Below are 23,169 nucleotides of genomic sequence, written 5' to 3'. Positions count from 1 at the left end.
GTAGTTCCTAGGTATGATTTAATGATTTTTCATACCTGGCGCAAGCTTTTACAGCATGCTCCAGCCCTGTCCCTGCTCTCTGGGAGAATTACCACAGACACACAAAAGGGGAGTCTTGTTTCAGTTTTAAAAAGTTCTAGCCTTCCCATTGGCTCTTTTGGCTTCCTTTTACCTATGCATGCAGTCAGACTTTTTAACCCTTTACAGGTAAAGAAAGTAGAGAACAGCTACCAAGAGGGATTTTATAGCTAACTGGCTGGCTGGGTGTCCATAAAAGGGAGCTACCCTTCTTCTCACTTTCCAGCTCCTCCCTTGGAGGGAGCTAATTAGATTTACGTGCACTGCTACATGGAGCCAAGCAACAGAGGGTTGTGGAGCGACAGCTGGAGTCCAGCTTGCAACCAGAGAGCAGGAAGAGTCAGAAGCAGCAGCCTGAAGAACTCTGCAGCAGCTGAGGTTTGTGAAACTAGAAAGATGAAGCAATTAAATGGGTACAAGCACCCTCCCTCACTGGCACACCAGGGAATGGCAATTCTGAGCCAGACCACTTAGACAACATCATAGGAGCCAAGACCCAGGCTGCACAGCCAGGATACATGGAAAGTATAGTGAAAAAATGTTATCTTCAAAAACAGCAGACAAATTTTATGCTGAGTATTTTCAACTATGAGCCATAATTGTGTGTGTTTGTGGGGGAGGCACAGTGAGAACTAAGGGTATTTTTCATGGTCGCAGAACAAGTTAATGTTGATGCAGAATTTTAGAGGCTGCCGCCGCAGAATTTAGTCCCATTGTACTGTGAAGTACAGAGGGCCCAGATTATGATGGACGGTCTTTTCTGTGAAAATTTCCTCGCAGACGCCTCATAGCAAATCTTTGCCCACTGTGCTGGCTGGTCCATGTATTGTGAGTTCTGCGAGTCAAAATACATTAAGGTGCATATATTTGGAATACATGTGCATTACAATGCACTCAATTAAAACTATGTTCACTATCCAATAGTATTAATGACCCCCAAGCATAACTAAACAATTAGCTACTATCAACCCTGAAAACTAATTGAATGCACTCTCCTCCATCAGGTCAGTTGAGAAAAACAAATGTGACATTTCTAGGCCAAGCTGTTTTCACAACAAAGCATTAAGAAACTTTCAACAGAGTCAGAATCTCTTAATATGGAACCCCATATTGGAAATATCTAGTCCATTTTGGTTCCATCTTTCTAGAAAGAGTTTATCCTGGAAGAGGACCTTTCTGTCAAATTTTGAGGAAAATCAGTTCGTTTTGCTGATGGAGGTGTTAGTATCAGTGCTGAAACAACGGCAGATTAAATATCAACTATGGATTCACTGTCTTTAAAAAAAAAGATCCAGAAGGACAGAATGGGGGAAAAAGTCTTCATAACCTCATTTACACCTGATAAATCCATTGTTTTACTGACCCTCAACTAGCGTTTTGGGGCAGAGAGTTTGTCTTTATACCTGTCAGTATATTGCACAGCACACCCTAGATGCTAAATTAAATGCACACAGCTGGAAAAACCTTCCACCATCTCAAACACAAAGTTACACCAAACATTTGTCTTTAAAAGCACCAATTTTATCCGATTCCAATTATGGCCTGCATGCATGTGCATTAATCAGTGGAGAGGGACAAGAGAAAATTCTCTTCAAAGCCAACTGAGCTCTTGCTGTAAAAAATGTCTAGAAAGTTGCTGGTGCTTTCCTGGTTATAAATGAGGATATAAAAATATATCATTAGAACCATCCTTTAAGTTATATACACACCATTTCCTTCTTTGGATTCCTTTCCTAATTATACTGACAGTCAATATCATAAAATAGGTTATACTTATAACATTGACTTTACATAAAGTTTACTGATGTATGCACATTGCGGTATATTTCATCAGAAAGCAATTTCTGTACAAAGAAATCAGATCTATTGATTTCTCTAACCTATGCTAATAAGTGAAATGCCTCATTAACCACAAAAAACACTTTATATCTTTGCAATAATTCAAACAAAATTATGAGCTAGAATATCAGTCCTAAAAGAACGCTGGAGATTTTTTCTCTCTCTTTCTGTCACAAAGCTAGCAATTTATAGTCAGCTCCTTCTCTAACAGAAACAGCATCTTACCCTATGAGGAAAAATATACATTGCATGTGCCAGAAAATGAACTACTGAATAACTTCCCACATTCTAAAAGACACGCATGGCCATCAGACATGAGCATGCACCCTCACAGAGCAGATGTACACATGAATCATGATTGTGCACACATTTAGCCACACAATTCCCAGATGCAGGTTCACACAAACGGCACATGCACTTCGGTTCTCACCTCTGAAAATTTAGGCTTGGAATTTTAAAAAAGCCCAAGGTAATTCTGTGCTAACTTTCCACTGAATTTAAATGGGAATTGAGGGCCTAATTCCCTTCAGATCCCTTGACTCACTGAACTACGGTTTGAATTTTACGATGGAGTCATCTGCAGGATTGGGGCCTATAGTCTCAAAGCAAGAAGCCCAAATAAAAGTCATTTTTAAAAGGGACACCATAAACTCAGGTGGGTAGAATGAGGGGGGTTATAAAGTGTTATACATCATATAATTACAAGTGACATCACAGTTCAGGGCAACTGCACCCATATTCCCCTATATGGCCCAGCAGGAGCACCACCAGGCCAGGCTCCTCAGCCATCACCTCTCTTGAGTGGAGTCACATGTTTCTCTCCCTCTTGATGGGGGTACTTTGAGCCTGTACAGTTTCCTGACTATGCTGTGATATCCACAGCAAAAGAGAGACTGCCTACAGAGGCCTGTTTTTCCATTTCTTCAAAGATAATTACACAATAAAATTGCCACAGTTCTAAGTTACCACACAGCCCTTTATAAGCAAGCATATTTATTCTTAAGGTGAAGCATTACAGAGAAAAACATTAAAAACAATAAAAGAACCTACAAGCATGCTAATGATCTTACCAAGGATCACTCCCTCACTCCAAAAATGGTTCTGTTTGGTTATTAGTCCTTCCAACCCCACGCAGGGTTTTTTCTTGTGGTCACAAGTCATCACAGCTTCAGCTCACAACCAGCTGATGTCTTATGTCATCAATGGGCCAAAAACAGACTTCCTACTTTTCCCTAAGGACTGGGGGCCCCACCTGGATGTGAGACCCTTTCTGTTTGCTGGATCAGAAAGAAGATCCTGAGTCAGTTTTAACTCAGGCTATTTATCCAAAATTCCTTTGACTGTTGGGCCCTGGAGAATTCAGTATGAACAAGCACAGGTAAGCCTCTTTCCAGTGGTGGAAGCTATCTGGGGGCATTATGCCCTGAGTGAATGTGCCTAAGCACCTACCCACCTCTGCCGTTTTTAGTTCCTGGAGGGTTGTGGTCCCTCCTCCCGCATATAAACACATACAGTCCCTCCTCAATAGGACATTGACATTTTCATTTTTAATACAATCAACTCCTAAAATACTTAAACGTAATTCAATAAAGTTTGTCCAGGACACTGTCATAGTTTCCACAACACCTAAGAATACTATAACTGAAATAGGATCTTTTCCCCACAATGTAGCTCTCTCTGCTTTTGACAGCAATTTTGTGTCATCTGTTTCCCTCTTTCCTTTGTACAGTCAGTTTTGCCCTTGTTTGGAATACCCATTTAAACAGAGGAACATAAAACCCCTTTCTAAATCCTTTTAAAGAGATGTAAGAATTGAGGTCATATCATTTAGGATTTTTTTTTAAGTTGGTCATTTTACAAAAAGGTTTTGAGTTGACCATCATATTTAGTCTTAAAATACTTAGTTCAGAACTTCATATAAAGATTTATTGCTTACCTCCTTGGATTCCTTTCACTGTAGCAGTTTTACCAGCATTATCAAGTCCCACCATCACTAGTGTCACCTTCCTTCAGAAGAAAAAAAAAAAGATATTGCAAGGCTTTTTTCCCCCTACTTGAACATTGTGTTGGACTTTTGCAAGTATTTGAATGCATAAATAACAAAGTTACCACAAAGTTGTAAAACCAATAGGCTTCAAAATATCCAGTACCAGAGAGACTTATGTTTGTTTATTTGGTATTTAACATACAGCCAGCTAATCAAAGAGTTCAGCAGACTAAGTAATAAAGAGATAAGCTTAATACTGGGTGATAATATAATTTGAAAAGATACATATAAGACTTAATGATTTTGCCTTTCATTTCTATTTGTCTTTTGGAAATTGAATCCCAGGTACCATCAATTTGAATTCCATATTTTTTGGCATGGTTGTATTCTCTTTAATAACTACCATAACTTCCATTTCCCCCTTTTCCTACAAACTAAAACCCTATCCACACTGAGGATTTGATCATACTGCAACCATCAGTGTAGCTGCACCATTGAAATACTCCTTTCCTTGTCTGTAGTGTTATCCCAGTTGCAAGCAGAGTAATTTATGCTCTACCAGGCGAACAACAACATTGCCTGTGTATGCTACGTGTTCATACTGGTATAGCTATATCAATGTCTAACCAAGGCAAATCCCCAAGGCCATAATGAAGGTATTCGTTCCTATCAATGAGCAATACATCAAATATGTCACTTGTGCTGTATCCCTGTTAAATTCACATACACCCCCTCTCTCTGTGGTTAGAATTATTTAAAATACAGCAATGAGGAAATATACTTTCATTACTTTCTCAATAATTCAAGTGAGCTTGAACGGATTTGTGAAAACAAAAGACAAAAAACAGAAGGTTTGCAACCAACACCTTCGCTAATCTCATTTTAAAAATAGGTAAAACTGACATTTTGGCATAGTTGGGTGGCAAGTCCTCAAATTCCACTAATTAAGGGGACACTAAATAAAACATGGTTATTTCCAATCTCCTTCAGAATATGATAGCATTTTGTGACAAACTAAGTTTGTGAAGCTGCACACCAATTTCTTCAGGGCATCCAGAAGGGCAAGAGGAGGTAGGGCAAGAGGTGTAGAGCAGGATCACAATGAATTCCAGTGGTGGCAATAAGCAGCAACCAAACAAATCAAGTGAAATAAGCAGAAAAATGTCTGCAAGCATTTGTCAGATAAGTGGCAGACTCATGTGATCCATTTGACAAGCTTGGATTCTGCAGAATCCATATTTTTAAAATTAAGTTTCTAGCTCTCAAGGCTGTCAAGAAATTCTTCCAAGGTACACCAAATATAAACAAATGTCGTGTTCTCCTGTGTCTGGAAAGGGACAATCCAAAACAATGGCTCTGAGAGGTGTCAGCAATCCCATCCAGGAAAAGGGGAGACTAAAACCAGGAAGAAAGATGGGGAAGGAAAAGAAACAGGGGAGAAACAACAGTGGTCCCAAATGTGAGAATACTCTACCAGAATGCTGACTGTAACAATGAGACAGTTAAATAATGATGATTACAACTAACATTTCATAAAGGCCATATTCCACCCTTGATCTTTGTTCAAAACTCTCAGTGATATATAACGTCTGCTGTGGATGAAGGGTAGTATATCTACCCTTTAATGTATATCCCTCCACACGGACAATAATTAAAAACAAAATCCAGAATGAGTTTGACAGCCCTACATTACACATTTTAAGTCATTGCTCTTCTCTGTCCCAATTCCCAACATTAGTCCATACAAAAGAGAAAAGTAAATATTTTGAACTTCACGAATTCTTTCAGTCAGAAACAAATTACCTGAGTAACTGATCATTGGTTTGTGTTTTGTTTTTTAAAACTCAAAAAACATCTGATTTTCCTCTCAAAGAAAAAACAATTATGCACCTTAGGTTTTGGTCTTTTATCTAAAAAAAGTAATAATAAAGTAAAAAATCAGGTTTTACCAAAGGGTAACTAAGTAGAAAAGTAAGACAGACAAAATGGTAGTATGGAGTAACCCTGGACATATAGTACAATACATAGAGCTCTTGAGGTTCTTTGGGATGAAAGCCACTGCAGAAACATAGAATACTCTCATTTGCTTAATCGTACCTGACAGGCTCCCGCCACCGTTTTAACCAGTTACAGCAATTGGCCATCAGACTAAACATCCCTCTTTGCCAGCCATCCAGGGCCAAGGAAGCTACTGAAATTGTGTGTGGATAGGTCAGAGAACTCCAGTGAGACAAGAAGGTGGAGGAGCAAAGAGCACCAGCTCAGGTGCAGTCTTGTCACTAGTAGCAATGAAGAAAACAAAACAAAGAACACAGTCAGTCCCCAAGCGTAACCAAAGCAAATTTTGTTTCCCTTATCGGGAAGAGCCACCCTGCTTAGAACCACCCCTAACCTACGGCTCTGTTTACACTGGGCATTAGCCCCTATTTCAGACATCTGTGAAGTGCTAAATTAGTGTGGACAAGGAAATCTGCAACTTGCACCAATAGGATTTACCCAGTTTTCAAGCAGAGACAAACCCCAGGGTACAAATTGCAGCTTTCTTGGGCTAGGTCTACACTACCCGCCTGAATCGGCGGGTAGAAAGCGACCTCTCGGGGATCGATTTATCGCGTCCCGACAATCGATCCCCGAATCGACGCTCTTACTCCACCAGCGGAGGTGGGAGTAAGCGCCGTCGACAGAAAGCCGCAGAAGTCGATTTTGCCGCCGTCCTCACAGCGGGGTAAGTCGGCTGCGATACGTCGAATTCAGCTGAATTTGCGTATCTTAAATCGACTCCCCCCTGTAGTGTAGATGTACCCTTGGATGACCCATCACACAGCTATGCTGATGGCTGAAATCAGTGATAATTCCAAGTGTAGTCACAATCTAAAATCCTAATGGAAGGAGCATCAGCATATAGGCCTTGGGAAAAGGAGATGGAGCTATTTTTAAATGTAAACTTACAAATTGGCCTGGCTTCTGATTGCTTATCTACCCAGATTTGGAGACTTAAGAGTAGTCTCAGATGCTTCCTCTTCCCCATCTGCTTTGCCAGTGCCAATTTTTATGGGATTTACAATCCCATTTCCCTGTTTGTTTTTTGGAGTGACAGGGGAATATTTCTCTCTCCAGTGTTGCTGTGTAAAACACCCACACAAACAGAGGCAACTGATTATACACTGATTATACATAAAGCTTATGCCCCAATACATTTGTTAGTCTCTAACATGCCACAAGGACTCCTCATTGTTTCTGCTGATACAGACTAACAGGGCGACCACTGTGAAACCTGATTATACACAATAGGCAGTCAAATGCAAAGTAAACAAAAATTTAAGAATGGTCTGATTTCAAGGTAGAATGATCTTAGGTGCTATAAACAACAGTAGGAGACAAGTGTGATTTTTAAATTAAGTGTCCCTTCAAGTTTGTTTATGCTGCTGGGACAGAAAAGTCTACCACATCTAATTAAATTAACCAGAGTAGCTTTCCTATTATCTAGTGGCTGATATGGAAGAGTATGGGAACCACCCTTCCTAAAACCACCATTTCTCTCTCCCCTAGACTCAGCAGCAGCATGCTGGTAAGAAGCCCGTATCTCCGTCACCAGCTTCTGGGAAGCACAAGTAGCCTGGGATTACTACCAGGAAACTGTCCTCAGAATCTGCTCAAAGATGCTGACTCTAATCCCAGCCTCTGACTAATGAGGCTTCAAATTTATCAGCTGCTTATCTGACTGCTTGGAGACAGATTTGTCTCCCCAAACATTCCAAAGCTTTCCAGGGGTGGAAGGAGTGCCTCTACAACCACACTCCTTCCATAGCTTCTTGGCTGCTGGTGGAAGGAAGTCTTCAGTAAAATAGTCCTCTCCCAGTCCGTCTCTTCCTCCCTCATCAATAACCACATCACCTATTTTTGCTACTGCTCATGGCTTTCCCAGAGAGTAGCATGAAACCAGTAGTTCAGGGGTTCTCAAACGGGGGATTGTGACTCCTCAGGGGTCGCAAGGTATTACCTGAGGGGTCACGAGCTGTCAGCCTCCATCCCAAACCCCACTTCACCTCCAGCATTTATAATAGTATTAAATATTTGGGGGGGGGGGGAGAATTAATTTAAAGGGGGGTCACACTTGAGGCTTGCTGTGTGAAAGGGGTCACCAATACAAACATTTAAGAACTACTGCAGTAGTTCTTGATGGCTTCTCTGCTGCCTACAGGGATTTGAATGTCAACTGCAAAACAGAGCAGAACCTTGTTAGTTTCACTCTGCTGTTGCTGCTCAGCAAAGCTACAAGCAAACGCAAAGGACTGTAACCCAAATAAGCGGCTCTCTCTTTCACCTTCAGGACAAGCATATGAGATATAAATGTAGGCAAATCATTATCAGGAAAAAATACTATATCTATGAACAAAGTCACATAGTGGAACAAAATTAAAATACATGTTTATGTATCTTCACAGTGTAGGGCAAAACTGTTTTTAGGTAAGCCACCATCATGTCTTAGATTACCAGACCATTTTTGCCTTTGCTGTGGTGAGGCTTTGGGTGGGGAATTTTCTTCCCAAGACAACAGTCTGATGTCTCACTTATAAATTTAAAAAAAAAAAAAAAAAACCACACCAAGCCTTTAAAAATACCACTCCCCAAGAAGTGTTTTAATTTAATCACATTTGGCTCCATATTTATTACATGCCTTGCGTGACTTTTCTTAAATTTGAATTTTAGAGGAGGGAATGGGATTATTTTAGTTGTATTTTATTTTGAACAAAACCTCACAGTGGCTTCAACAGTAAAAGCTTTTTCGGCAAAAATTTTAATACTATTCCTACCCGTGAAAACTAACTTAACAGATGTACAAAATAAGAAGGAACACTACTGTGCTATGAGACAGTAACAGACAGGACTACTACAAATGATAGTCGAACCTCTAAAAGTTGTTCTTCTGTAATGCAAAGTTACTGCATAAACAGTAGTTCAAACGGATCCATGCATCTGCAGCAGTGTCCAGCCACCGCTCTGCAGACAGGTCTAGTCTATTGGTCTCTTCCACCCTGGGAAGAGATTTTCTTCCTGGTGGTACCAAAGATCCACTCTACTCCCTCTAGAGATTTAATATGTTGTCTGCACTGTTCTCCTGGCCAGGTCGGTGCCAGACTATTAGAGAGACAAGGTAGGGAAGATATTTTTTTCCATTGGACCTACTTCTGTTGATGAGAGAGGAGACAAGCTTTAGAGCCACAGTGCTCTCTCCCCCAGACCCGAAAGAAGAGCTCTATGTAGCTCCAAAGCTTCTCTCTCACCAACAGAAGTAGGTCCAGTAAAAGATATTACCTCACCCACCTTGTCTCACTGCAGACGTAATAGTCTGCCCAAGGCTTTGCCCACAGACTTCTCTTCCACGACTGAAGCAACCCGCCTTTGGCCAGGAAGACACTCGGGCTACGCCCCACCACGCAGGGGAATGATGCGCTAGAACTCCCCGGCCTGCCCCTCCGCCCCAGCCCCGGGCTAACGCTCCCGGCAGCAGACACCAGCGAACCCACCCAGCGTCGGTCAGGGCTCCCCAGTGTCTCGGCCAAGCTCCCCGCACATGAAGCTGGGACGCGGCTCAGGCACCTTTCCGCTCGGTGGGAGAACGGGGCCCGCGGGCACCGCGAACGAGCCCAGGCAACCCCGGCCCTGACATCAACGGTGGCGCGCAGGAGCGAGGGGACCCGGGGCAGGGACCAGTCCCCGGGCGGGGGGGGGGGGGGTCAGAGACTCCAGCCAGGCGCTCGCGGCCACCCCGTTACCTGGCGCTCAGCAGCGGGGCGAGGCGACGAAGCCGCGTAGGCGCCTGTAGCCCCGCCCGCCGGCTGCTCCCCGCGCGCGCCCCCTGCCCCCGCCATGAGGGCCCCGGAAGGGGGAGGGGGAGGCCGCGTTCGGGTCGGTAGCTCCGCTCAGAACCGGCTCCTCCGGGCCCAACAAGGCCACCGTGGTGGCACGTGACCGACTCTCCCCCGCTCACGTGACCCCCCTCCCTCTGCGCTCGCCCATTGGCTGGGGTCGGGGCCACACGGAGAACGCTACAAGCGAGGAAGAAGGGTAACGTAACTAGGATGGTAACCCATGGTTACCGGAAAGGGGGCGGGGCCACCGTGTTAGCCAAAACGAGGGGGCGGAGCTGTGGGAGAGCCAATCGGGAGCGTGGGGATTTTTGTTGATTAACGAGGGGGGGGGGACTCCAGCTTCCAGCCCATTCACCCCTTTATAGCCTCCTAACATGGGCCTGCGCCAACCCCCCTCCCACGCTCAGCAGGGCTCGCCCCATCCCTGCAGAAGGACCACGGTGTCCTCGGGGTGTCTGGCTGAGGACTGGGGAGCTGTGCCTGGTGTCCCTGGGGAGGTGCCTGGCTGGGGAGCGGTGCCTACTTGTGATATTACCTAGCTGTACAATCTGGACTGTTGAACATCTGTGTCCCCTCAACTCTCCAACCTGGGGTGTCTTTTGCACTGTTTTGCGGTGAGAGTAACCACTCCTGGTCTGCTCACACACTGCCTTCAGCATCTAAGTTACTTGGCTCCCAGTTATAGTCTAGGAGTGATATAGCCAGCCACCCTTGCATTACACTGCATGACAACCCCAACAAATTCCCAGTCCTAGACTTTCCCCCCAGAAATGTACTTTTTCTACTGCCCAGCTCTCTCCTGGACAACACAAGTTTATATAAAGTCTGTCATTTCATTAATAGAAAATGATGTGCACATCCGATGCTATCCCAAATGGAGTTTCCCAAATGCTTCAATCCAAACACACCGCTTTAGATAAAATGATAAAACAAGTTTATTAACTACAGAAGGATAGATTTTAAGTGACTACAAGTAATGAGCCATAACTGTAACTGTTATTTTCTTGTAACTGTTGGTTACAAGAAAATAAAACACAATTAATGCTTAAGTTAAGCTAAATGAATTCAAACTCTTACCCATTGTCCCAGCAGTCTTACTGGCTGAATTTCTTTCAATGCCCCAGTTCAATGCTGCTTCCTTTGTTCTTCAGGTGTTGTGGATGCCATGGGCAGAGAGAAAGGGCTTCATTTGGAGCGTCTGCCCTCCCTTCTTATAGTTCTTTCTTTCCTTCAAGAAGCATCTCTAGGGGAGGTTTAGGAGACAGAAAGTGTGTGTGGACAGAAACCCCAAACTGTTTCTTTGTCCAGATGTAGATTTTTCACCCACACCCTCTGCCCTGCCAAAAAATGGCTACTTAACCAGGTGATGGTCCATTTGATTTCGTTGATACCTGGCTGAGGGGTCAGCTTGACTTCTGTCTCTGGGCAACTTCTTTGTGGCCGCTCCCCAGACTTGGAACAAGTTCAGGAACATGTCTTAGTTATATCATGCACAGGAATCTTATAACTTTACATACAAGGTTGCCGCATATATTTTACCAGGACACTGATAATCAGCAAATTATGTGTTTTTAAATGATACACCACAAGGCATACTTTGTATAAAATTTATCATAATCCTGTGAAGGGGTGAACACAAGGTAAAGGCTGTCACACTGGTGTCCCCGGGGAGATGTCTGGCTGGGGAGCTGTGCCAGGTATCCTGGGGGGAGGCAGGAGGGGTCTTGCTGGGGAGCTGTGCCTGGTGTCACTGAGAGGGTTTCTGTGGCTGGGGAGTTGGTCCCAATGTCTCCAGAGAGGTGTCTGGAAGGGGAGCTGTGCCTGGTGTCCCTGAGGGGGTGTCTGTGGCTGGGGAGCTGTGCCTGGTGTCCCTGAGGGGGTGTCTGTGGCTGGGGAGCTGTGCCTGGTGTCCCTGGGGAGATGTCTGGTTGGGGAGTTGTGCCTGGTGTCCCCGGGGAAGTGTCTTGTCGGTGCCTGGTGTCCTTTGGGGTGGTTGTGTCTGTGACTCGGAACTGTGCCTGGTGACTATCCACGAGGGAGTGTCTGTGGCTGGGCAGCTGTGCCCGGTGTCCCCAGGGAGGTGTTGGGCTGGGGAGCTGTGCCTAGGGTTGCCAATCCTCCAGAATTGTCCTGGAGTCTCCAGGAATCAAAGATTAATCTTTAATTAAACATTATGTCATGTGATGAAATCTCCAGGAATTTGCCCAACCCTACTTGTGCCCGGTGTCCCTAAGGGGTTGTCTGTGGCTGGGGAGCTGTGCCTGAGGTCCTTAAGGGATTGTCTCTGGATGGGGAGTTGTGCCTGGGGTCCCTAAAGGCAGTCTGTGGCTGGGGAGCTGTGCCTGGTGTCCTCTGTCCCGGGACTGGGAGTGTCTGCCTGAGCTGAACCTGGTGTGTGGTACCCCAGCGGAGGTGTCCGTCCCTCTCTGTATCTGGGTGGGAGAGCTAAGAGCTGGTCAGAAAACATTGATGAAAGTGAACTTTTTGCAGGCTACTGTTTTACTTTATGCGATTTCTTTCTCTCCCCCCCCCGCCCCCCCCCCCGCCGCTTTCCGGGCAGCTGTAAACCAGCGCTTGGCGCTCAGCAGCCTCCTGGCTCTGGCGGCCCTGTAAGCGTCGCGCATCCTGTTTATGCTCCATGAGAAACACTCAGGAATGTTTCCTGGAAGTGTCCACCCCCCCCCCCTTATCACTCCCTCCCCCCCTTATCACTCCCTCCCCCAGCTCTCCAGGACGGCTGGAATCTGGCACCAGATCCCCTGCTGCTGCGGTGCTGCTATTTCACAGAAGCTGCAGGCACACAACAAACAGCGAAGCTCTGCTAACTAAGGCGACCTGTCTGCCCATATCTCGCCAGCACCAACCACACGTGCCTGGTAACCCCCTCCAGCTGCTTTTTGTAAGAATGAGGCTGCTAGGCAGGCGCTGCGTCGCTTTCCACACTTGTTTGGTTGTGGTGATTGCTCTCTCAGAGGCCAGGACATGTAAGTAAATTCAGCAGCTTCAAAACTTAGGCAAAGTTCACACTTGCTTGTTTGTGTGAATAATTCGGGTTGGTTTTGCCCCTTCCCTTACCCCTTGTTATGCACAGCACCTGGAAACTTACTGTGCATAACAAGGCGATGGTGGCAGCGGTCTATTAATCTGTCAGGCTCCTAGATTGCAGTCGTAGAAAACAACATTACTGCTTTGTACGTTTGTGGAAATAATTTGCTGCTTGCCTGTTTTCTCCTGAGGACAGATCAAGTGCCATTGAGATAGCAGAATTCAGAGTGAGTTGGGCCATTAGCCGCCATTCGTGTCAAGTTCTCTTTGCCCCAGGCAGCAGAAGGAGAGGGGTTTATTCTGAAAATGTGACAAGACTTCCAGTTTTTGCAATGGTAGCTCTAACTTCTCCCCCCGGTTTTTTACAGACAAAACAGACCCCTTATCATCTTTGTGCAATTCCTGAACTTTAAGCTTCAGCGTTGCTGTTTTTGTTTTTCTTCAAAATGCATTAATATGGGTGAGCAAACTAGACTCCCCGTACATTGTTTTAGCTAAATGCGGAGGTTACTTTTGTTGCAGAAACAGGTTTATGTTGCTGATGTTTTTAGCACTAAAAAATATGTAGTGCTGTGACAAAAGTAACCTCTAAATGAGGCTTGTTGAATTCAAGTTGGGGCCCTTCTTTGCTCCTGGTCAATATTTTGAATATTACTTATTTCCAATGAATTTTAATACAACTGTGGTGTTGAGAAAGTGCTTTGGTACAGACAATTTTTATATTTGACTTATTATTCATTTGTTTTCTTAAGTCAAATGACTGTGGTCTGAAGGTTGCCTGAGCAGCATAACTTCAAATCTGATGTTTTGAAATTAGGCAGGATGCCACCGGTAGTGTGGAATTAGATGAAAAGACATGTCCATGTAGCCTTTTGTTAATGTAGAGAGAGGAAAAATATTCTAGAAGTAATGGGGGGAGGGGATCAGTTTGCACTCAGGTCAAACAGCACTCTTTTGCTGGTGCCAGAGTAAGAACATTCACGGGGGAGTAATTTTGGGCACTAGCAGAATTAGAACCTTTAAAATGTAAGCATGTTTATGACCTGTTTAATGATTAAGCAGTCAGAAAAAAACTAATATTTACCATTCAACCTTTTGCTTAAATGCTAGAGAATGACGAAAGCCCATTTTCTACCTTATTTTTTGTGCAGAGCCTAAAAGAAACCCCTTTTTTCATATGCCTTTTTCTTCTTTGTTCATGCCTTCTTGCTTAGTTTTCCCTCTTCCCTTACTCCCCCATTACATTACCCTCCCACTTATCTTTCCATGAACATTTATATTTGAAAATTAAAAGTGCCATCTAGGCTAGTATTCCAGTTCCGGCTCCAACCAATGTCAGGTGTTTTCAAAAGCATCCCCAATAATTCATCTTGTTGTTATGGACTCATTAAGTTTAAGGACAGAAGGGACCACCAGACCATCTAGTCTAACTTCCTTTATCTCACAGGCCACCACAACCACCCAGCACCTGCCTAAACCCAACAATTGTCATTTTACAGCCCACAAGTGACTAAACTATGATGTGCCACAGGCAGAGAGTTGGAGGGACCGAAGTATTCCCAGGCCCCTGTAATATCAGGGAATTCATCCTGCAATGGCAGAGAATTGTGTAATACTACAACCATCATGGAAAGTTTGCTTTTGTGTATGGCTGCTAATCGGTTTACGGTTTGAAGCATGCAGATGGCCAGCTCTTATAAATTTTGTTGTACGTAGAGAGCTCTTGCAGCGCTGTAAGTACTCCACCTCTCTGAGGGGAGTAGCTTGCAGCGCTGCGAGCGAGTGTGCAGCACTGCAGGCACTGATTACACTTGCGCTTTACAGTGCTGCACTCGGGGGGGGGGGGGGGCGTTTTCACACCCTTGAGCACAGCAAGTTGCAGCGCTGTACAGCGCCAGTGTAGCCAAGGCCAAAGTGTCCTCAGAAAATGCCAATGAGTTGAATTCAAAATATTTGGTGAAAACATCTCGGGTTTGCTAAACTTTCGTTGAATCACAGCCAGGGTTCCATCAGAAACCTGCCCGGTTTCCTGGTGGGCTGCTTGGGACCCCAGGTCTTCCAGGGCTTGTGGCTCTGGGACAACTGTGCTACGTGCACTGCCCCAGAGCCACAGACCCGGGGAGTCCTGGCAGCTGCTGATTGAAATTGATGCGATCCTTGTCAATTCCAACACTGCTTTGCAGCAGTGGTGAAACTAAAGTCAACATGATTCCTGTTAATCAACTGCTACTGGGGTCCTTAAGAGCATATTTCATTTCAGAAATGCCCTCTGTCAGCATTGCCAAAACAAACAAAATTAAGAATTTCTGGTTCACTGGAAACTTAAAAAAGAAAAAAAATGTTTAATTCTGAATTGGAACAAAACCAAATGTTGAAATATTTAAATTTCCTGATAACCAAAAATCCCAAATTTCAGCCAGCCCTGCTCCTCTTGTTCTTTATTATAAGAAAAAGTAAATTGGATCTCCCAAATGTCCCTCTGTGGACCTTTAATTATTTTGTATGACCTTGCGGGGGGGAAAAGTTACATTAAAAACATTAAGGTTGCAAAGTCAACCCCTCAAAATGTAGGTAATGCCAGATTTAGCATTACTCAATAAACCTTAATTTAGCATCCTCATGCACATGCATTATGAGTAGGGCCCTACCAAATTCATGGCCATAAAAAATGCATCACGGATCGTGAAATCTGGTGTCCCGCTTTGAAATCTGGTCTTTTGTGCGCTTTTACCCTATACTATATAGATTTCATGGGGGAGACCAGCATTTCTCAAATTGGGGGCCCTGACCCAAAAGGTAATTGCAGGAGGGTTGCAAGGTTATTTTAGGAGGGTCGTGGTATTGCCACCCTTACTACTGCACTGCCTTCAAAGCTGGGCGGCTGAAGAGTGGCGGGTGTTGGCTGGGTGCCCAGCTCTGAAGGCAGTGCCCTGCCAGCAGCAGCACAGAAATAAGGGTGGCAATAGCATACATAGGCACTGACTCTGTGGGTGCTCCAGGGCTGGAGCACCCAAGGAAAAAAATTAGTGGATGCTTAGGACCCACCGGCAGCCAGGTCCCCTTCTCTCCCCCAGCGCCCCCTGCCTTCCGCTGATCAACTCCTCCCCCTCCCTCCCAGTGCTTACCACCTGCCACGATCAGCTGTTTCGCGGCATGCAGGAGGCTCTGGGAGGGAGAGGAGCAAGGATGGGGCATGTTCAGGGGACATGGGGCGGAGCAGGGGCAGGAAGAGGCAGGACGTGGTTGGGGTTTGGGGGATGGCTGGGCCCAGAGGAAGCCGGCACCTGTGATACCATACCATGCCATCCTTACTTCTGTGCTGCTGCTGGTGGCAGCTTTGCTTTCAGAGCTAGGCTCCCGGCTAGCAGCCACCACTCTCCAGCTGCTCAGTTCTGAAGGCAGCACCACTGCCAGCAGCAGCACAGAAGTATGGGTAGCAGTACTGCAACCCCCCTAGAATAACCTTGCGACCCCCACTCCCCAACTCCTTTTTGGGTCAGAACCTCTACAATTACAACACTGTGAAATTTCAGATTTAAATAGCTGAAATCATGAAATTTACAATTTATTAAATCCTATGACCATGAAATTGACCAAAATGGACCATGAATTTGGTAGGGCCCTAACTATGAGGCAGTCTGTGCCTCTGCCTTTAAAGCCTTCCATCCTGTAGTCAGATCCACATGAGCAGACCTTTGCACCAAAGTCATGTGAGCTCCATTCTAGCACATGGGTATGTCTGCACTGGTCCTATAGCAGTAGACTGTAAATTCTTCAGGGCAGTGGCTATATTTAATTCAGTATACTGGATGACAAAAAGTAAACTGTCAGTGCGAAACAGAGTAACAACAAATACCTGTTAAACTTGTTCAAAAGAAAACAATATTTTTCTTCAAGACATTTTGGGACCAGTTTTCAAGAGTTGGGATCTAAATTGCATGATCTAAACATACATTTACACATGTTCAGTTACATATAAAAACAGGTATCTTATTTGCATAGCCTAATGAAAGAATTACAAATGAAAAGAGATTTACTTTGCATGTGCCTGGAGATGGGAAAACCTCTGTATGTAGGGGTTCCATTACTGGTTCACATATTACTAATGCATTTAATAAAAATCTGATTCTTGAAAGTAAGGAGTTAATTGTTACATGGCAGCTATATCACTGATTTAGCTCCACTTTCTGCAGTAGCACTATGTTTAATATATATATTTTTTTAGCGCTTGTAGGCCAAATCACAGGTACACTACGGTTGCTTTGTGTTCCTTTGGTGACACAAAACAACTGTAAACCCTTCTTAACCAACCCATTTAAGCCAGATTTATGGCTGCTTTGCAGCACCAGAAGCATAAATGGAGTGAACCGGTGAATCTGGTCCTGTGTTTTTATTTCTTTCAACAGTAGTATTTCTAAATAAGCACCTGATAAATAATTGTTAGATAATCATGGCCCATCCAGTGCCTATTGACATCAATAGCAAGAATCTCAATGGACTTCAGTTGTAGTTTGATCAGGCCTATTATATTCACTTTTTGTTTGACAGAGTCACGAGATAATTTGAGTTCCAGTAATCAAACATGCAGTATAGATAAGGATTGTTTTTAATGAAACAGCAGAATGCGTGTAAAGAAAGACCTGTTTAGCAGATAAACTAATACACTTTCCTTGCACTCCAATAAAAATATGGGCTGGGGGGCGGGGGGAGAGGAAGCACAGGAAATCACAAAACGATAAATGACAAAACTCCTTTCTGCTTCAAAGGGAGTAGGATCAGACCTTTTGGTGGAAGTGAACAATCTGTCATTGTTAAAAGTAATAAGGAACATTACATATTAAACATATTCAAAAAGAAATTAACCCAACTGTTGTGTATAGAAGGGCTACCAACAGCAGCTATGCTGTATTGCCAGGTTACAGTGGATTAGCATTACCTAACAATTTATTTAGTAGCGGTTACTGGAATTGGAAGGTTGTTGCTATGGGGAATCCGCCCATATGAAACTTTTTAAAGCCCTCTGTGATTATTCTTAACATACACAATTTTATTATTACTGAGTCTTGATCTCTTTCAGCCACTACATTTTGTCCCTCTACGTGCAAAGCTGCTGCACCACTCTATCTTTATGGATGGCTCAAATGGTCATCTTTGATTAGAGAGAGACAAGATAGGCAAAGTAATAGCTTTTATTGGACCAATTTCTGATATAACAGACAAGCTTTTGAGCTTCACAGAGCTCCTCTTCAGGTCTGGAGAAAGAAACCAGAGTGGCTGAGTTAAATACAAGCTGGCACAGATTAAGCATAAAGGATTCACACATGTGGGATCTTTTTTCACAACATGAACTTTCCTTCATGGGAAAATCTTTTCCATCATCTTAACAGTTCTGTATGTGCGATTCTTCACCCTTCAAGATTTTTCTTCACTGATCTTGTAACATCTACAAATGGATCGCTATGCAGGTGGAAGAAATGAAATACTGTGGCCAGTTCCATGCCAGCCAGAATTGCTAGCTGATCACTGAGAAAAAAGCCTGGCTCATACTTCAGAGGTGTAGAACAGCCGGTCCATTGTGCACCTTTGCCCTGCCCTTAATATCTTGTTAAAATAAAGGCGAGGTAGAAGCCAGTTATGCTAACTTAAATCTTCAGTGTGAACCACAAGCCCATGCAACAAAAAGCAGAACAAATACAATGAGGAAGTTCTTGTGAGAGATGCCTACATTTGATATGATATCCACTGATGCAGCTATTGTGAGCCCCTCAGTTGCATTCCTTATATTTAATAGACTAGCTGTAGTATTGTGTTTGAGGCATGCAGACTAGTTTTAATATTGTGTTTGAGGCATTCCACCCGAGAGCAATCCATAGCACAGGATAAATGTTGTTTCAATGGGAAGGTACACAACACTCTTGCTAATGCATCATATCAGTTGCACTCTTCTGTTAGTCTATTTAGCAGTGTATAAACAATGGGATGCTCACCATTGCTGGCATATACATGCTAGTGCATCAAGATTTCAGATAATCAATACAATCCTCTGTCTGACCATAAGTTACATCTGCCTGGACTGATTCTCATAGGACAGTGATGAATATTATGGACATCCTGTCTGATTATGCACGGCAGGCCTCATACGTTCATTCTAATCTGATAAGGTAAATTGTGAAAATGCTAATTAGTGCAATGCAGGTATAGAACTGTTATGCCCATCAGCTAACATGTCAGCCTCACCCCCTAACCCTCTGACTTGGACTTTTTCCAGATCTGTTCATCCATATCTTTCTTGTTAACTAGGAACAGCCAAAAACAAATACAGCAACAGAAAAACCCTACTCTAATGTAGATGCTGTATCTGCAGTACCATGTGAGGAATGTATTAAGGGCTTGATTCAAAACTCTTTGAAATCAGTGGGAGTCTTTCCACTTTGAATCAGGTCGCAGTAGAATGATGATTATTGCTACAACAAAATATTCTCTAACTAACTCATTTATTCACAAGACATTTAAAATTAAAAGTCAGTAGTAAGAGCAACACAGAGATGTGCAAAAAGTAAATAGTGATACACATGCAGCATTACACCTATAAAATATGTACGTTGTCCCTAAGTATCTCCATTAACATTTGTAGAGGGACATGAATTTCCTTTCACAACATCAGCCCAAACATTTTTCAAGCTGTGCCAATAGCATCCTCTCCTGAGATTTTGCATTGTGTACTGGGTTGTTCACCTTAGGTTGTGAAGTATTCATAAAGTATTTACTTTAGAAGTATTAGCAGGCATCTCTTGGCTTATAAAAAGCACTTATGGTCTCATATAAAATAAGTGGTTCACAGAATACCTTACTTCTATGTAATTAAAACAGGTTATTCTAACATACTGTAAGATTCCGCATAATTTTTCATCCTGCCTGTCAAGTCTCTCCTTTTTTTTAGAATACCCAGGATTAAAACAATGTTTTCCATTAACACAGTGACATTTAAATGATGCTCTGGGCATGGCTTTGTACAAAGAGATCTAAGAATCCCTGTAAATGTTAATCAGGATTTATTTATTTATTTGGGCAACTAACACACAGATAAAGCAATCCTGAAATATCCTTCCTCTCTCCCACATTGCCTGACAATGCTACACGTGGCTACAGCATGACTACCAACTGAATTCTAATTTTTGTTCTAGCACCTCACTCTACGTTAATTTTTACCCTACCACATTGCTGAGCTGTACAATGTGAAAAATGTTTGTTTGGTTCTACAAAGTTTTGTCTCAGCAGTATGCCTCCGAGTTCCTGGTTAGGAAACGTCGAGCCAATTCTTTTATGGAAGAAAGTAAGAAGGGAAATTTAGAAAGAGAATGCATTGAAGAACTGTGCAATAAAGAAGAAGCCAGAGAAATATTTGAAAATAATCCTGAAACGGTAAGAATTTGATGAGCATTTGAGAACTGGAGAACAGTTTTGTGCAGAGGAGGAAGAAAAAACCTGGAAATGTATAGGTTTCTATATAGCAGGGCTAAAAAGCATTCAGACCAAGAGTGGAATTCTTCCATGTGCAGAGTGCCAGCCCAGTGCATATGCACATTACCTATTAAGGAAGACAGAGCAGATGCACAAAGTATGGCTGTGTGTACTTTCTTTTGATTTTTTTTTTTAAAGACACAAATTTCCCAGCACTCCATGCATGGAACACCCATTGGCCTGAAATGAGAATTCTACAAAGAGACCACTTGCAGAACAAAACATCTAAGTATGGCCCTCGCTCTCCTAACAAATTACTGGTGCAGCCATTTTATCATAAAGATATTGGGCACCCTTGCTGAAGAACTTTCTTCTAAGTACAAGATTCTAGTGCCTGAGTTCATGCACAGCACGCTGGATCTACAATGTTAAATGTGTGAGGCATTAAATACAGAATGGACATTAATCTGTAGATATATAAAGTTAGAAAATGAATTATCTTATTTTTGGTTGTAAATAAAGTCTGTATTGTTTGCATGATCTGCCTTTGATCAAATAGCACAGGCTATTGGGCTACTTTTAGTGTTAGACTGTTAGGGTTATAGTTTTTAATTAAAAAAAATACCACATAAGGGTGCAGTATTATTAATCAGTTAAATAAAAAGCCAAAACATTTTTCCATTTCATTTTCAATATAAATGCATGTTCAAAGCTAGATTTTTAGTACCTGACATTATTAGATGCAATTTTGTTTCCAGGATTAATTTTGGGTGAAAATCTTGCCATATGGGGGGAGATTTTCAAAGGCAGAAAGGACAGTTATGTGTCCAGCTCCCATTAATTGCCCTTTATGCCTTTGAAAATCTCCTTCTAGGCATCCAAATATCTGACTGCAGCTGCAAATCAGGCACTTGTGTCCACAAAAAGACAGGTCAAGATTCCTTTGAAAAGTCTGAATTACTTCTCTTTTAGATCTTATCTGCCTGTAAATTTTGACTCAGACTGCCACCCTCTACAGGACTTTTAGACACAAACAATACAAAGAACAATTTTGCACCTCTTGATTTTTGGGGCCACCATAGTGTGTGCTGACTCAGCAAAGGACAGACTGGTCCTTTCTCCCTCTCTGACACAGGGAGAGAAATCCTATTCCCTGCTGAATCCTAATCTCCAATTTGGAGAGCAGAACCGTAAAGGGAGAGGATTCCTCACCTATTTTTTTTCTGCCCCTCCCTCCCTCCCTCTGGTAATCTGGAGCCCTGTGTTTGATTCTAAAAGCAAGTTTTATAGAAGATTCCTAGTTGATTCCATAGATGAATAAAAATGATAATTGATGGACCTCTTCTTTCTTTCATCTCCTTTTTCAATTACAGCACAAATACCTTTCAGTAAATGTCTAGTTAACATTTTATAATAATTCCAATTATTTTAAAACTTACTAAACTTCTCTTATTCTTTTTACAGGAATATTTTTACCCCAAATATTTAAGTAAGTATCAATCCCCGTCAACCCATAAAAAACACACCTCCTTGTGTGCTGTATTTTATCATAGAGTTTGTATGATACTGAGGGCTTTCTTCCCATTTGCATACTATAAGTTGCAATAGCTGGGTGTTTTTCTTTTGAATTCTGATGTCCAGTAGCTCACAAGCTCTTCTGTACAGTTAGAACTTGACTGAGCCATTCAGAATGTGAGGCTGTGATCAGGTGTCCTTAATGTGTCAACTGGTTTTCTAGCTCAAACTGTGAGAATAGGCTCTTTGAAGGTGCAGTGCTTAATTTCCGTTGGGATGATTTCAGTCTAAATGGGTGTTTGGCCCATAAGCAGATTGTGTTGGTTTGTATTTACAGGCTGCCTCGGCTCCCATCGAGCAGGGATTTTCAAGCTTACTCCTGTTATTCCAGATTCCCCACCTGACCTGAGAGCCTGTGTGAAAGGTAAGAATTTATGATATAAATTTCACAAACAATACTGAGACAGAGTTATGGTGTATCTAATACTGATTTGGGTTTAAACATACACTCTCCCCCTCTCCACCCCATAGAGCAGTCCACCTAGTAAGAAAAAAGAAACTAGTATTTTAACTCGTAATACAGTTATCTAGAAAGTAAAATTACATTCAAAATAGTAGAGTTTACTCTCACTCTTGAGTAATACTCCGGGGGAATTCTGTGCCAAAAAATTAAAAATTCTGCACACAGTATTTTAAAATTCTGCATATTTTATTTGTCAAAATAACACAGTATAATCATGACCGTTTCAATTATTTTGGTAATTTATTTCAAAATATCTGTCAGCAAGTATGTCTGTAACAATACAGACCCAAAAAAAGATTCTAGTAAAAATTTTTTGACAAATAGATTCCTTACTGGGCATATTAATATAGAACTTGGAGTAATTCATTTAAATTACAATACGGAACTATATTTCCTGCACCCGTCAGAAGCAGTACAAAGGCTTGGGGGTGTCAGGGATGACAGAGGAGCTGAGGGAGAGGGAAGGAGCCTGGAGTGAACCTGGAGGGTTGTTGGGTGTGGATGGGAGAAGTATGGAACAGGTTTTTTTGAGGGGAGGGGCAGGATTGTTAGTGAGTTTACAGACTACAGGCCAAATTCACCTGTGAATGGATGTACTCCGTTAAAGTCAACATAGATCCACTTGCTTTAGTCAGGGAGTTTTGCCCAACTTTTTTATTGTACTATACTTAGTATTGACCTCTGTCCCCAGATGTGTGAACTTATGTACTGTGCCTTTCATTAAAAAAAATAAAAATGATTGTCTCGCCTAATCAGAGGTCTTCTTTTCTAACAGACCAGGATACGGCAGCACAGAACGTGTCTGTGTTGGTCAAGAGATAGGTGGTTTGTGAGATCTGGTGTAGTCA

At 42.9% G+C, this 23,169-nt stretch overlaps 2 protein-coding genes across 16 annotated transcripts in view; one reads left to right on the top strand and one right to left on the bottom strand.

Annotated features, from left to right (window-relative positions):
• Positions 1 to 9,893, bottom strand: part of ARL13B (ADP ribosylation factor like GTPase 13B) — an 80,161-nt gene extending 70,268 nt beyond the window's left edge. For 6 of the 8 annotated variants that reach the window (XR_006175308.2, XR_006175309.2, XM_024103642.3 and 3 more), the window contains exons 1-3: positions 9,682 to 9,893; positions 6,002 to 6,183; positions 3,854 to 3,924 (exon numbers count right to left, since the gene is read on the bottom strand). Coding sequence is in view for 6 of the 8 variants with exons in the window: in XM_024103642.3 (XP_023959410.2) it covers positions 3,854 to 3,924; positions 6,002 to 6,060 (130 nt within the window). In the remaining 2 variants the exon portion in view is untranslated. Of the gene's footprint in view, positions 1 to 2,987; positions 3,195 to 3,853; positions 3,925 to 6,001; positions 6,184 to 9,505 lie in introns of those variants that run through there. The other 2 variants (XM_065589129.1, XM_008166157.4) reach the window with 2 other exon arrangements.
• A 61-nt stretch (positions 9,894 to 9,954) lies between these two features.
• Positions 9,955 to 23,169, top strand: part of PROS1 (protein S) — a 61,910-nt gene continuing 48,695 nt past the window's right edge. Inside the window, exons 1-4 of one of the 8 annotated variants that reach the window (XM_042853850.2) lie at positions 9,955 to 9,973; positions 20,087 to 20,244; positions 21,748 to 21,772; positions 22,136 to 22,222. In XM_042853850.2, coding sequence (XP_042709784.2) covers positions 20,146 to 20,244; positions 21,748 to 21,772; positions 22,136 to 22,222 — 211 coding nt within the window. In that variant the 5' untranslated portion in view covers positions 9,955 to 9,973; positions 20,087 to 20,145. Of the gene's footprint in view, positions 9,974 to 12,021; positions 12,169 to 12,439; positions 12,762 to 12,816; positions 13,050 to 20,086; positions 20,245 to 21,747; positions 21,773 to 22,135; positions 22,223 to 23,169 lie in introns of those variants that run through there. The other 7 variants (XM_065589095.1, XM_005283649.4, XM_065589119.1 and 4 more) reach the window with 7 other exon arrangements.

Source organism: Chrysemys picta, chromosome 1 (assembly GCF_011386835.1).
Source record: "Chrysemys picta bellii isolate R12L10 chromosome 1, ASM1138683v2, whole genome shotgun sequence".
Taxonomy (NCBI): Eukaryota; Metazoa; Chordata; order Testudines; family Emydidae; genus Chrysemys; species Chrysemys picta.
This window is presented reverse-complemented; position numbering and strand designations above follow the sequence as displayed.